This window comes from Neovison vison, chromosome 4 (genome assembly GCF_020171115.1).
Source record: "Neovison vison isolate M4711 chromosome 4, ASM_NN_V1, whole genome shotgun sequence".
NCBI classification, from domain to species: Eukaryota; Metazoa; Chordata; class Mammalia; order Carnivora; family Mustelidae; genus Neogale; species Neogale vison.
Window position 1 is genome coordinate 47636777 of NC_058094.1, and position 15573 is coordinate 47652349.

Consider the following 15573-nt stretch of genomic DNA (forward strand, 5'->3'; position numbering starts at 1 on the left):
GTAAATAGAGTTTTGTGGCCTCCATAAGACAAAAAAAAAAAAAAATAAAACAATTTTTTAGTTAATAAATTATAAAGGGTATCTGATTACTGAGGATGTAATGAACAAGCCATGAGAAGAATACAGTGGATTAATTAATAAACACTTCCAATAATAAATATGGAATGATTACTAATAAAGCAGGAAGGAAGCAGAAAATCATCACCAATTCTGAAAGTCAGACAGAGTGTAAATGTGTTCTATTGAGAGAATCAGTTTGGAATAGCAAGTTGAACACTGAATTAAAATACCTGGACTGTAGTGCAAATATATTAGAAATTGGTTGTGTGCTTTTTTAAGTACATCACTTCTCTTTCTGGCCTGTAAAATAAAGGTGTTGGGCTGGATTCTCAACCATTTTTCTGATCCAGTACATGTGAACAATAAAGTACACTTCCTCATTAGTAACAATGAGCCAATCCAAGGGTGTTAGAAAAGAAGTTACGAATCTTAGCTCGATAAAAATTTTAAAAAGTCACTAGACAATGCAGTTTTCCTTGTAGGAATAAGCATATAATTTAAGAATTCTTCAAGGGATTATTTGCTTAGTGCCTGTTTCCTCTGCTGCTCCATCAGCATTATAAGAATAAGAATCTGTGTTTCTTTCATTGGTATCTACAGCTCCAAGCTCAGTGACAGGCTATAAGAGGCTCTTAATAAACAGACATTGGATGGATGGATGGATGGATGGATGGATGGATCTCATTGGTGAATTACTGGAATAGATGGTCTGTAAAGTTGTCTCCAACTATAAACATTCTTCGAGGTTATTCTTTTTATTTGTAAAGCTTCTCTGTCTTTTAACTCAGACTTGTTGATATTTTCCTCTGCATTCTGCCAAGTACAATGTCAGTAAGGACCAGTTCCTTCCTCTTGCTCCAGAATGTGTGAACCTCATAAGAAATCCAATAAATGCCTTCAGTATGCCAAAGAGGCAATATTTTCCTTGAGAATCAGATCATTGATGGTAAGGTAGTTAAAAATCTACCTCTTCAATGTTAAAAGAAAAAAAATTGCATATGAATCTCACATACTTAATCAAAACTGTTAACAAGAGAAAGTTACTTCAACTTTGTCATGTGAAAATCTTACCAAGATACAAAGGGAGTTGTATAATTGTATTAATTAGGTGTTTATTAGTAAGCACCTGGAAATTTAAACATGTAACTAATAATCATTGCTGAGTTACTTTCTTGAATTCTAAGCCACAAATACTCAGCAGGCAAGGTGTTGTTTTCTTAATTTTTTTTGTGTATAACTGCAGGATCTCATTGTAAAACTCTATAGGAAATGTTTGCTGATGAGTTTTCTGTTTTGCTTTCTTTTTTGAAGGGACTATAAGTGCATTAAAAAGGGGGGGAAAATCCCCTGCTGTATGTTCCTAACGGGGAAAAATGCTAATTGAATGCTAATCTTTCTTACTAAGGCCTTGATTCTTAGAAGTTGAGAGGCTCATTGTTTCTCCTTTTTATTGACTGAAAACTCTTGACCAAAAGTATAGGGAAGTACTTCTAAAACACATTTTTTTTAATTTTTTTTCTTTTTTCTTTTTAAACAAGAATTTCCTGGAAGAACTGTAATTCTTTTTCTTTTTTTCACACATTATTCCCTTCTGAGACACCCTGGAAACATAAACTCAGGTTCTATGAACATACTCTCATTCTACATGCACCAGGACATCCTGGGTATCTGTGAGCCTAATAACATCACTGTACAAGGCCTGAAAGAGTATGAAGAAATTTTCATGGATAGGATAGAGATAAGGAACTGCAAACGGAAGTATTCTAAAGGATAATAGAATATTGCTGCTTAAAAGAAGACATAACCAACCGAATTTGGCAGATAACAGTTTTACTCTAAATACCAAGCATGGAAGGCACTGGAACTGTATTATTCTTCCCTAAATAAAACTGAGATAAAAGGAAAGAATGCGATAGTCACTAAGGCAGAGGCTAGCATAGAACAGGACTTTCTTTTTATTGTATTGTTTTAAAGACTCTATTTTAAATGCTGTAGAGATATGACTAAAATAAAGAACAAGTTGGGAAACAGCGGTCTGGATTTTCCAACTCACTAACTCTGGCAAGGAAGTGATCTGGGCCCTTGGAGTGTTTTTTTCTTTATAAAATACTCAGATTAAACAATGGCTCAGGATAGGGATATGTTTTTATGGTATTATTTCCCAATGCACAGTTAAATATAATTATTTAAATGACCCTCCAACACAATACTGGGACATGCCTTTTTATGGGACATGTTACTAACCAGTAACATGACTTGTTACTGGTTAGAAGACTCATTTTTTTCTGCTCTACAAACAAGATTCAAGACTAAGGCCTACAATGTTGTTTATGTAGCCTTTCAATTTTTGTTTTGATCTTCCATTTGGTTATTCATGTAATATTAAACATAGGTCTTTGAATTTATAATCATTTATTAAGTACCTACTACTTTCTAGGCATTATATATAAGGTGTTAGACACAGTGTTTGTCCTCAAGTTGCTCACAGGCTAGAGCAGGTGACAGGCTTGTGATCCATTAAAGTACTAAGTTATATGTACTAAAAGTGTACTAAGTAATATGGTAAAGGAGAAGACTATATACTCTGGCAATGTCAGAGGCCCACCTTATTCATATAGGAACTGCTTTCCAGAGAAATGATGTTAAGCCAAGTTCTGAAAGAGAACCCATTTTCCAGAAATGAAAATAAATAAGATGTAGATGAAACAAGAGACTCATTGAGAAGAACCTTGAGATGACATATGGATGACTTTGTGTTTTATGCTGAATGCAATGGTAAACCACTGAAATTTTTAAACAAAAGAGATAATTTTATCTCTCTTATCTCTCTTTATCAGGTATGCCTTTTAGAGAGATCATTTTAATGACTTTATGGAAGATAGATAAAAGTGGGACTGAAGGCAGGGAGAGAAGAAAGGAGGTTACTGAAATACTGTAAGCTAGAAAACAAAAGTGTTGCTCTTAAGGCACAGGAATGGAAGACAGCAATCTTGTCCTCATCTGGAGAATGATTCACGACTCTGGCTAACAGACTTGGGGGCTCAAGCACATAATACCTTGTGTGATGTGTGGGTGGCCAAAAATTAATACTGAACAATCTTACTCAGTTAAAAGAAAAATAAACCCAACCAGATTAATTGAGTTTAGGGGTGGGTATGTGACAGAAAGTCATTCAAGAACTGGCTACACTTGCCATTTCTCTAAAAAGCCTCCTGGTCTCTCTCCTGTTTGTACCTTTGTTCTTTGCTTCTGCTCCATTCTCTTTTCTCTTTCAGTTCCCCTCTCTGGTTACTCAATTTATACATCCGCATAATGTACACTTGCCTATGGCCATCATGGCTCGTCAAGCCTCATACTATGTAATGAATAGGCATTTCCCTCCGCTAAGGGGGAATGTCTCTCAATATTCCCTGGGTCACATTCCCAAGAAAGAAAAATGAATGGCTCTGTTCCTCGCTGCTCATCTGCCTAACCTATGATCCATAACTCTGCAGAATTTTGACTGGCTCTAGTCTTGGATGGTAATATATAGAGAGGATATGGAGAATAGTGGGACCTACTTCAGAGCTTGTAAACAAAATAATTACCTTCAGAAGGGATAGCTGAAGTTTACCTACGTCAGTGGCAATAAGAATTGACTGCAGGCGAGAGGTTTAAGGAAAAGTTTAGAAATCAAAGCAGCTGAATGTAATGATCCATCAGATATGAAACATAATAAACAGGGAGGTTTCAGATGGGATGCACTGAGAAATTAGCAAGCCATCCACCTAAATAGGGAAAACAAGAAGAAAGGTCCCTTGATTAGTTCAAATTTGAACCTATGGATCAGCTTTGTAGAAAATCCCAGTAGGTAGCTATATATACTGTTTGGCTCCCAAGAGCTATTTGGATTAGAGACAGCCATTTATGAACACTCTCTTTTTGGCTTCTAAGGTTTTCTTTTACTTGACTTAGTCTTCCTCCCTGCCTCTTCTGCGTCCTTTGCATTTGCCTACTCTTCCCTCTTCTCTTGTGATCTCTTTGAGGGCCGTATATTTCTTGAAGCCCAATTCTGGTTCCTCTTCATCTTCTCTATATAGTCTTCCCTGAATAATTTCTTCAAATCCTAAATTAGTAAATACCATATTTATACTTGTCACTTACAAACTGTTATCTTCAAACTCATATATCCGGTTGCTTACTTCACATCTCAAACTCTCAATTTGAATCCCTTACAGCTCATATATCCCAGTTTTCTTTGGCTTATTTTATATAATTATTATTCTTTTGTTGACAAAAGTCAGAACTTGAAGATATTCTTGATACTATCTTTTTTTTAATTCTCCACAGCCAGCCTGAAAGCAATGTCTATCAGTGCCATCTCTAAAATGTGTCATGACTCCATTTTCTTCCTTCCACCACTATTGCTATGACTTTGTTTCAGACTATTAGCAAAAACTTGTTAATTTAACTATCCAGTGACTTCCTATTTCACTTAGAATAAAGTTTAGATTTTGACAGAGACCACATTATCCTTGCCTCTGTCCTTAGCACATTCCTACAACATTGTGTTCGACCTCTCTAACAAGGGAGAGGTCTTGATCTCTAATGGGAACATTAGAGCATTTTCCTTGGTATTTCTACCCCTCCAAACCATATTCACTGTTCTGGATTTTTTGAATTATGTAAGTTACAACTCATATGTCATCTGAATAAAGGGATCTTTTCTGTGTCCAGTACAAGCAACACCCCGAACTAATTCCATCAATTTTACATTAATGTGGTTTTTTTTTTGTATCTTTACAATAATTTTCTCTCTGAAATTACCTTTGTTTCCTTGTTTAAGGTCAGTTTCCCCAAACCCCTTCACTAGAATTTAAGCTCCAAAAGGCAGAGATGTTACCCTTTTTATTCACTGCTACATCTCCAGTGCCTAAAACATTGCCTAGTAAATGTACCAAATTGTCAATGAATGATTCAATTAATTCTTGCAAAAGACCACTGACAGATCTTCTCATTTCCATTCTTCTCTTTATAGTCCATTTTCCACAAAAGACAAAAAAAAAAAATCATGTTTTGTAAATATAAAACACATCATACCTCTCCATTAATTTAGTATCTTTGATGGTTTCCCAGTGCACTCAAAATAAGACTGAAAGCTACCATATATGTTTCCAGTACCACTCTCTTCTTGTTCATTACACTCCACTGATCTTTTCATTTTTAATCACACCAAACTCCTTTGCTTGGGATACTGTTTCTGACATTCAATGCGTAGATATCATCTTCTCTTTCCTTAAATTTTGGTTTAAGTTTTATTTCTTCAGAGAGGCTTTTCTGATCTCCTTACTTTAAAGAATTATCCCCTTGGGATTTCTTTTTTCTCAGCCCCTGACATGTTTTCTTTGTACCATTCAGTAGTTTTTCAACTACTACAATTATATTTTTGTACATTTGATTTTCATCTGCCCAATCCACTAGAATGTGATGATAATATGGTAATCAGGTCTGTCTTGTTCCCTTTAGTGTCCTTAGTACCTAACATGATAATTAGGACCCTGAAGGGACTCAATAAATGTTGTTTTTTAAAAAACAATGCTCAGTTGTTGGGTGTCTGCCTTTGGCTCATGTCATGATCCCTGGGTCCTGGGATCGAGCCCTGTATTGGACTCCCTGCTCGGTGGGAAGCCTGCTTCTCCCTCTCCCACTCCCCCTGCTTGTACTTCCTCTCTCACAGGGTCTCTGTCAAATAAATAAATAAATAAAATCTTTTTTTTTTTTTTAAATGATATTAAATGGTAGTAGAAGCTCTTGAAGTAAATAAGATTACTCCTGTTACAAACTAGAGACACCTAACTAAATCTAGCGTGAAAACATGTTATTTTTGCTTTGTGTTGTGTTATTTTAGGCAGGAGCATGGTTTTAATTTTTTTTTTTTTAAATTTCTTTAAGGTGTAATATGAATGCTATAGGCTATCCTAGTCCTCATCTAGGGGTAGTACTGAAATACTCTAACAAGTAAGCTTTACATCTATTAAAAAGAACATAGGATACTTTGTCAGATATTAATAGATTATTAACTGTTTTACTTTACCAGATGTTAACCCCAGGAGTTAGTGATAAGAGATACTAATTGCAGAGAGATCCAGAAGGACCAGGGGAAGAAGACTTGGAGTGTGGGGTTAAAGGGAGACAGACAGAACTGATGGTGGGGGGAAGCCCAGAATGGAAAAACTGGAGAAAAGACTCCCCACCCCCCAAAATGGTTTTCTAGCAGCTTAGAGAGAGAAGTGCTTTAAGTGGGCAACTGTGTCAATAGGTAAGTTTAGAGAACTGTTTCCTTGAAAGACATTGCTGACTCAAAAACAAAAGTTTTCACTAGAAAGTAGGTGTGAGGAATCAGCTTTCAGTGGAGTGAGGAATAGTTATAGACTACTTGAGAGGCTTACTCAAGTGGTAGACATAGTCTACCAGAGACATAAAACATGAGGAAGTGTGTTGTCTGTAGATAATTTCAAAACAGAAATAAAACTGACTAAACTTTGTCTTCTTTTTAATATCGCCGTGCTCTAGCAATTCCAAAAAAGGTTAGGGTTAAAATTCTCCTCCCCTAGGTTTCCACTCTTTAAAAAGAGGGATAGTATAAGAGCTAAAAGAGAGCATAGGGTCAAAGGAGGATGACTTGGGGCACCTGGGTGGCTCAGTCAGTTAAGCGTCTGCCTTCAGCTCAGGTCTTGATCCCAGGGTCCTAGCATCGAGTCCCACATCGGGCTCTCTGCTCACCAGGGAGCCTACTTCCCCCTCTCTCTCTGCCTGCCTCTCTGCCTACTTGTGATCTCTCTCTCTGTGTCAAATAAATAAAGTCTTTAAAAAAAAAAAAAAAGAAGAAGAAGAAAAAGGAGGATGACAAAGATTAAAGGAACCTGTGAATTTTATAGTAATAGGAAAGGATCAGTTTGGAGGATGTATTTCAATAGAGTAGAGGTTATAAAGCAATCTGGGGGTATATAGAATGCACAAAACACAGTAATGATTAAGCCTTAAATAAAAATAGCACGTCTAATTCCTAGAGGAAAAATCCTGATTCTTGATTCAGAATTGTTGTATTATGGCAAGTTGTAGATCTTTTTTATTTCTTAAATTAATTCACAAATTGTATTACTAAACAGTTACTCATTTTATCCACTTTTGAAGATAATCTTCCAACAGCAACATCTGTATTCCAAATGTGACTATTACCTATTTTACGGATTTCATTTAAAATAACTTTAGGGGCGCCTGGGTGGCTCAGTGGGTTAAGCCGCTGCCTTCGGCTCAGGTCATGATCTCAGGGTCCTGGGATCGAGTCCCGCATCGGGCTCTCTGCTCAGCGGGGAGCCTGCTTCCCTCTCTCTCTCTGCCTGCCTCTCCATCTCCATGTGATTTCTCTCTATCAAATAAATAAATTAAAAAATCTTAAAAATAGATTATTTAAAATAACTTTAAATGCACTGCATTAATAAATATATTCTAATTTCTGACATTAAATTATTGTATTCTGCATTTGCACTTATTTCATACAGGTAATAAATACTGGGTGTTTAAGGATACAACTCTTCAACCTGGTTATCCTCACGACTTGATTACTCTTGGAAGTGGAATTCCTCCGCATGGTATTGATTCAGCCATTTGGTGGGAAGACGTTGGGAAAACCTATTTCTTCAAGGGGGACAGGTCAGTACACATTTCACATGAGGAAAATAGTTAACTGTTAATAGTTAACTGATTAGTTAACTGAAGTTAATATTTCTACTCTATAATAGACATGTACTGTTGATTAAGAATCTGTGTGAATATATAAGACAAGAATTAATGAAATCAAAAATATTTTAATATATTCTTAAATAATATTCAAGATAAGTCTTCCTGTAATATACATAAATAATATGACTTTGAATGTAGGTGTTCTTCCTCTTCTGCATGAGCTCAACATGCCTATAAATCTGTGTAGGCAGTCTTTATGTAATCTTGTAATACGTTTTCTTGTCATTTTACTTAACTTTATTTGAAAAGCACACTTTCACAAAGGCTTTTTTTTTTTTTGCTTTCATATTGAAAGTTCAGTTTTTATATTTTGCATGCTATTAATTGTAAATATTTTCAATTCAGTTTAGTCATGAGTTCTGTTTCTTAAGAAGCTAATTATTTAGGTACCAACAAACAGTTGTTAGGAACTAGTCAAACAATCACTTAGCTTAAAGTGTAAACTCCCTGCAATTCTCTTTCATTTCTTTTCCCTTCATTTCTTTTATGGCATTAGAAAAAATTAAGTGAACTATTAGTCTTATGACATAGCATCTACTAGGCATACATAGCTCCACTCCTGTGTGCCTTTGATATAAATTATTCATAAAATGTAACTTGAAGTCTATATTTTAATATTAGGTAGAAAAAATAATAGAGATGAAAAATAAATTTTTTTTGAAAAATAAATTTTTAATTACACTATTACTATCTGGGTCAAATGTGACACTCAATATAATTTTTATTAATATGTAGAAGAACGTAAGTATGCGTTTTACTGCATTTTATAATAAATTAAAAATACACACCCTTATACACATAAACACATATAGGAACAACAGGCTTGAATGCCCATCTAGCTAGAATTGAGTTTGCCTTATAATCTTGTCATAGTATAACCATATAAAATGTCTCCAACTTTAGGAGAAAAATATGTAAGGATATGAACTTTATTTTACAAACTGTAATTTTTAATTGCAAGTCATTTCAAACATTGAGCTTTATCTGTAAACAAGTACCTCTTATAATTTTTCTCCATGGAAAAGAATGTATACTTTTCAATTTGTTCTGCTGCTAGCTCTCTATATATTTGATTTGTATATACTTCTGTAACAAAATGTTTTAATGTACTATCATGAAACTAAGGTGCTAACTGATAATAAAATCACAGAACAAAAAAGGTCTATCAAACAAAAATTTTATTAAAGAAGATGCTACTTATAGCCACAAAAAGTGTAAGCTTCTCAGGAAGATATGAATGTAATAGAGTATGAAAGAAGAATGAAGAAATTGATGGCCACAGCATGGTGAGCACTAATGAAAATAATTCTGATTTCAAACATATTCTTTAAAATAACAACCCTGGAGGTTGTTAGAGTTTAAGTCCCCAAGCGATTTAATTGCTTGAGTGTACTCTTTTATAACCAGGTTTAATAAGGAGTTTTTTGTTGTTTTGGGTTTTCTTATTTGTTTGTTTTTAGAGAAAGGTGTAGAAACAAAAGGCTGATGAAACACACTTCTGCAGGACAGAACATTAGCTTTCATGGAACAGCTTTCACAGAATTTCACAGATGGTAATAAAAACTGCCATTCTATTATCAGATAGCCTAATTTTTTTTCACACATGTACGTATTACTTTTCAAATGTTTCCAGTATAAAAATTTAGCACTTATTGAAAAATAAGTTTAGAGACTAAATGTTTCTAAATCAGTAAAATCAATGAAGGTTAGATACCGAATTCATACTAGAATGAAGGCAGTAGTGAATGGGAAAAGGAGTTTTAGTTCATTTGTTTCCTACTTGAGAAGCTACAGGCAAATATAATATATAGAAGAAATACTTTAAGCTCTGCCTAATTAAATGACTTTATAGATTTAAAAATATTTAAAAGGAATCTGATTAATTTCCATGTGTATTATCTTATGTATGATTTCATAAGTCGTAGATGTTTTATAAGCAGATTAATTCATATTCACATAATTCTATAATTCTAAAATTACAGTTTATCAGTATATTCATTCAAGATTAAAAGTATATGGACAAGACAGTAAACTACCTAACTGAAACATATAAACAACAATTTGGTTGTCACTTTTATATACAAATTCAGTTTGTCTTTCTTCCTTATAGATATTGTATATTTTTTAATACTTATCAATTTTTAATGTTTTATGTTCTATGTATATTTTTGAGAGAAATTGTTCTGTCCTTACTTACTTCTCCTTTTTCTCTCACTGCAATATTTCTGCTTAAGAAGGGTGGCGGGGCAGGTGAGGGGTATGGGTGTTGATTAACAGGTTTCCATTTCTCTAAGACTAAGATTAGAAAGGGTTTTAGAAATAATCTAGCCCAGACATAAAAAACTCAATTGCTTTAAAGGGTTGGGCAAATAAGAAATAAACTACTACTGTACTAGGTACAGCAATAGTATGTTAAGGCGATAGTAGGAAATGATGGGTACTGTAGTGAACTGGAAAGTAAAAATACACTAGAAAAGCACTCAAAACCAGAATCATTTATTTAATTTGCTAGACAAACAAAGCACAGCTTTAAATTAGATTTGGTCCAAGTGCTACCATATTTCAGCCCTGAATCTTGTTCACGTCCTACCCAATGTATAGACACACTCAGTTACACTCCAACAGTAGGAATTCATCTTACTCTAATCAAACTTCATGGTGAAGTATGACTATGAGACAGTCTTTTCCACTCTTAATAGCTCTAATTCCTACTTCCTTAGGATTTCAATAGTAGTCCTGGCATACCCTCATTCATTTATTCAAAAAAATATTTTGAGCGTATATGTTGTGACCTGTGCTAGAAACGACGACAAGTCTTCTGCTCCCAAGGCACTTAACTTCCATTAAAGGAGACAATGGTAAATAGTAAACAAGTAAATGAGCCTGAAACTTTAACATTGAGAAATGCTACAAAGAAATAAATTTGATTTATCACATTATGTGACAGAGATCATGGGTGGTAAGGAACAGTTAGAAAATTAGTGTGGAAGTCAGAGAAAGCCTCACTTATGAAGGGGGACATAGAGTGGGGACTTGAACGGGTGAAGTTTCAGCCACATGAAGCTGTCTGGAACAGTATGTTGTAGGCAGATGACATAGTGTGCAAAAACATTAATACTGGAATGTTTAAATCAGTTAAAACATTCTGGCTAGAGAATAGCAAGTTAAGTGGGAAAGGAAGTTAAATAGGTAAGTAGGGACCAGATTATATGGGGCCCTATAGACCATAGGAAAGACATTGGATTTTATTCTAAGAACAATGGAAAGGCATTGGAGAATTTTCAAGAGGAAAGGGAAATGACCTGATTTGTATTCACAAACATCACTATGGTTTCTGTATGAAGAATGGGCTTCAGGAGGGAAGCAAAGAGAATAACTGGCCGGTTGTTGGAGTAGTACAGAGGGATACGATGGCAGTAGTCGAGACAGAGCAAAAAGGGTGGGTACAGGATATATTTTGAATGTAATCAGAACAAGTCTTTGTTACAGCTTGGATCCTAGGGGTGAGAAAAAAGAAAATTAAAGATAAATTCTAGGTTTTTCACCTGAAAAACTGAGTAGATGGTGCCATTTCAGGAGATAGGGCAGACAGGGGAAGGAATACAGGGGAAAGGGGACTAAAAGATTGAAATGTTCATATTTAGATTGAGATGCTTATTTTACATATCAACTGGATGAATCAAATAGGTACTTGGATAATTGAGTTTGCTTCTCAGTGGAAAGATCAGTCTGAGGTACACATTAGAGAATGGTAAACATCATTAAGAGTAGGGGCCTACCTCAAATCTCCTAGGTATAGAGAGAGCCAGAAGAATAGCTGAAATGAAGGCTCTTTAAATAGATCTGTAAAATGAGATTAAAATTTCCACTATTTCACTATTTTACATATAGCCTGGAACTTAGTTCCTCAGATTCCTACTTGCCCTTTTCTTAATACACTATAATTTGATACTTGGATACATTTTGGATCCTCCTAGCATTTAACTCTAAAATGCTATGTTTCTAAATCATCTGTCAGCATCTTCTCACAAATATATACAGGACTCTATTGCCATACTTCATTCTAAGCTTAACTTTTAAGAATTTTAAGATATTTTCAATGAAGGACAAAATTTAGATCCACTTTGGTTTTTACTATTTTTACCACTAATAGTCAAACAGAAGAACATATTTCTTTTCTCCAGCTTAACTTGTGTGTTTATGAATTACTCAATATATGTTTTTAAAATCATCCAACATAGTATAAATTAATATTTCCAATTCTGCTGCATGTTTAAGAATGTTTCTGAAAAGTATAATTTTTTTCTAACTATTTGGGTACAAAAAAAAAAAGAAGTCATCCTATATGTTAAGTGTTAAGGGTAACTTAAGAGAAGAAAGTAGTCTTGACTCGTAGTACAGAAATGAGACAAACTAGGATGAAGAAATGGCTTGGGTCATGTGAAATAACCCTTGGAGCCACTTTTTTTTCAGTTTGAATTCAGTATCCAGCAAGATCCCATTAAAGTATGGCATTCTAGAATTTTCTATACCATTTTTTTTTTTCATAGCAGAGAAAGCATTTAACAAAATGTTGTATACCATTACATGGACAGTTTTTGTTTCTTATTGATATGAACTTTCCATTTATATTTTCTTGAAATGTGATCTTATGAATCTTATGTGCCTGGCTCAAAAAAGTATTGACGGGTCAATGGATCTATGAATGAACAGAAGGAGAAAAGAAGGAAAATTATACTCGAGCAATATATCTGAAGAGTTTGAGAGAGAACACCAAGAGTAAGAATGCTCTGCCAAAGGAAACAATAACAGTAATGTGCTAAACTATGAATCCAGCAGCATTAGAGTCTCAACTCTGCAACATTTCAAAGGAGCAAATGCGACTAAATCATTATCTTTTAATGCTCTAGCACTGACTGAGTTGAGACATACTACTAAATATATACTAAATGTATTTAGTATGTATGTAATACATACATACTAAATCTGTGTTTAGGATATGATCATAGAAAACACCGTAATATGCAATATAGAATATTGTTGAGGGATTTATCCCTCAATGTATGTACAAATTTATGTACAAAAGCCTACATAAATTATTGGTATTGTTATATGAACATTGTTACAACTACTTCTCAGAGAACAACCCTGGTTTCTAAGTATGTAGTTAATCTTTCCTAAATTACATACAGTGTGTGATCCCATTGTCCCCAGGATTTTTAATTGTTCCAAACCTCTGGCTTAGCAATAGATTACTTTAAGTTATAACTTGTATCTAAAAATGGCATTTATTGTAAAACATGACATTATTTAAACTATCATGGAGGGGAAAACTCTACCATGTAAACCTTGATACAGTATCTATTATAAAGTGCATTCTGATTTTAGTGATGTAAAATGTGGGGAAAAAAATGTTTCTTAGAATCCAAAAATAAGGCATTTGACTAGTTTTGAGAGGTTTTCTCTGTGGTCAAGTGCAGGAACCAGTTGATATATATGACTATTGCAGACCACACTGAAATATTTACTTGAGAGAAGATATCTTGAAATTTTGAGGGCGATCTCAACCACATTAATTATTCTATATTCATCACAGAATGTTCTGTGAAAAAGAATATTCAGGAATATTTTTAAAGCAGATGTTCCCATGAACTAAACGTGAATGAAAATATACTTCAAAATTGGTAGGATAATACGCTAATGATTCTGCCAACTTGTCTTCAATGAGACAGGCCCAATCACCTTTATATTAGCTCAGTCTTCTCCATGAAGATTTTCCTGACCTTTCCATCAGATCTGTTCTCATTCTCTTGAGATGAGAATCTGCAATAAATACCTGTAAGAGGTATTTCCCTTTTTGGATAAAATCTGCCTTATGGTTACTTACTGGAATACTTCCTGAAACAATCTTTTGCTCTTTTCCATTTAAACCTTGAGAATGGGGGCACCTGGGTGGCTCAGTGGGTTAAAGCCTCTGCTTTCGGCTCAGGTCGTGATCCCAGGGTCCTGGGATCGAGCCCCTCGTCGGGCTCTCTGCTTGGTGGGGAGCTTGCTTTCCTTCCTCTCTCTCTGCCTGCCTCTCTGCATACTTGTGATCTCTGTCTGTCAAATAAATTAAAAAAAAAAAAATTTTTAAAAATTTAAACCTTGAGAATGGAATGGTTGCTAATATTCCAGATGTTACTTGACTGAATATTTCTAGGGAATTACAGCAAAACCTAATGTAAAAAACCCCATAACTCTGTAGAATAAGAATCTTCCATAGGCCTAGAATTTTAAAAAAATCTAAAAAGGACCAGAAAAACTTTTTTTCTGATTTCAGCCAAAGTGCCTAATCCCAAGATAATGCATTAAGTATATCACTTCCCAAACCTGTGTTGGTAAAACACTAGCTTTAGCAGATGATAAGAGATGTTTAGTGGAAAAAAAGACAAAAGGTTGCTACATAAATTTAAATTTGGAAAACATATTTGGTGCGCTTGGAGAAAAGAGTAGGGGCTTAAAAAAAAAAAAAAAAAAAAGAGAGAGAGACCAGGGGGCCTACGAGAGGGAGAGGGAGAAGCCTGATGTGGGGCTTGATCCCAAAACCTGAGCCGAAGGCAGTCATTTAACCAACTGAACCACTTAAGTGCCCCAAGAGTAGGGACTTCTAAAGTCAGATAGAACTGGTTATAAATGTAACCCTCATTGTCCTCTTAGAATTCTCTTCTCTTAGAAGGGGACAGTGATGACTATCATGGGTTTATTGTGATTAAATGAGATAATACATAGATCATATGGCTGCCTTAAAGTATGCAATATACTGTGAACTATCAATGGTTTCACTCCAGTTTTGTCATAAGACAAAAACTCATTTAATTCTTAGAACATTTTAAACAATAATGAGCCAGGATAGTAGGGCTGGTTACAGTTTATTCATTGGATGTCTAGCAGTTCTGTGGGAGTGGTTCATGGGCCACTCTCTGAAGGCATGGGGATCGGAGAGTTCTGACTCTTCACAAGCTTTCCTCTTATCTGGTTCTCCTATCTATACACCAAGGGCTCCAGTCAAGACCTGCCCTAAACTCTATACTCAGATACCCAATTGCCTCATCAACAATTCTTCCCTTTGATGTCTTGCAGGTATCTGAATTTTACAGATCTAAAGCCAAACTCATCATTCTTCCAACCAAATCAACTTACCTTCCCCCATCTCCTTATCTTACTGAATGGCAACATTATTCTTCCACATGTTCAGACCCCAATTCTCGAGTTATGCTCAACTTCCTCCTCTCGCATCCTGCATTCAATACATTAGTAAGCTCTTTGGGATTTTCCTTCAAAATATATCCTAATCTCTTGAATTATCATTAACTCTACAATTTACATTCTAGTCCAAGGTTTACTGCAGTGACATTTGAATTGGTATCCCTGCTTCTATTTTACCTCCTTAAATCTATTTAAATCAAAGCAGCCAGCATGTTCCTTTCTGTTATAAACATAAGCCATAGCTTGAAGCTTCCCTGCTCAAAATCTATGTTGGCTTCACATATCCCTTAGTGGAAAACCAGAGGCTTTGCAATTGTATAAAGGTCTATCTAATCTTAGATTCTGGTTCCCACTCTGACCTTTTCTTCCATATGTTAACTCAATCCTAGTCGCCCTAGCCTCTTTGTGGATGCTTAAGTACTCCAAGTTTGTGCTTGCCACAGTAACTTTTCACTAACTAGTCCCTCTACCTGGAAAGTATTT

The 15573-nt window shown here is 34.9% G+C and overlaps 1 protein-coding gene across 4 annotated transcripts in view; it reads left to right on the forward strand.

Moving 5' to 3' along the window:
* Nucleotides 1–15573, forward strand: part of MMP16 (matrix metallopeptidase 16) — a 295803-nt gene that overhangs the window by 262364 nt on the left and 17866 nt on the right. For all 4 annotated transcript variants that reach the window (XM_044245362.1, XM_044245359.1, XM_044245361.1 and 1 more), the window contains exon 8: nucleotides 7602–7752. In XM_044245362.1, the coding sequence (XP_044101297.1) occupies nucleotides 7602–7752 (151 nt within the window). The remainder of the gene's footprint in view (nucleotides 1–7601; nucleotides 7753–15573) is intronic.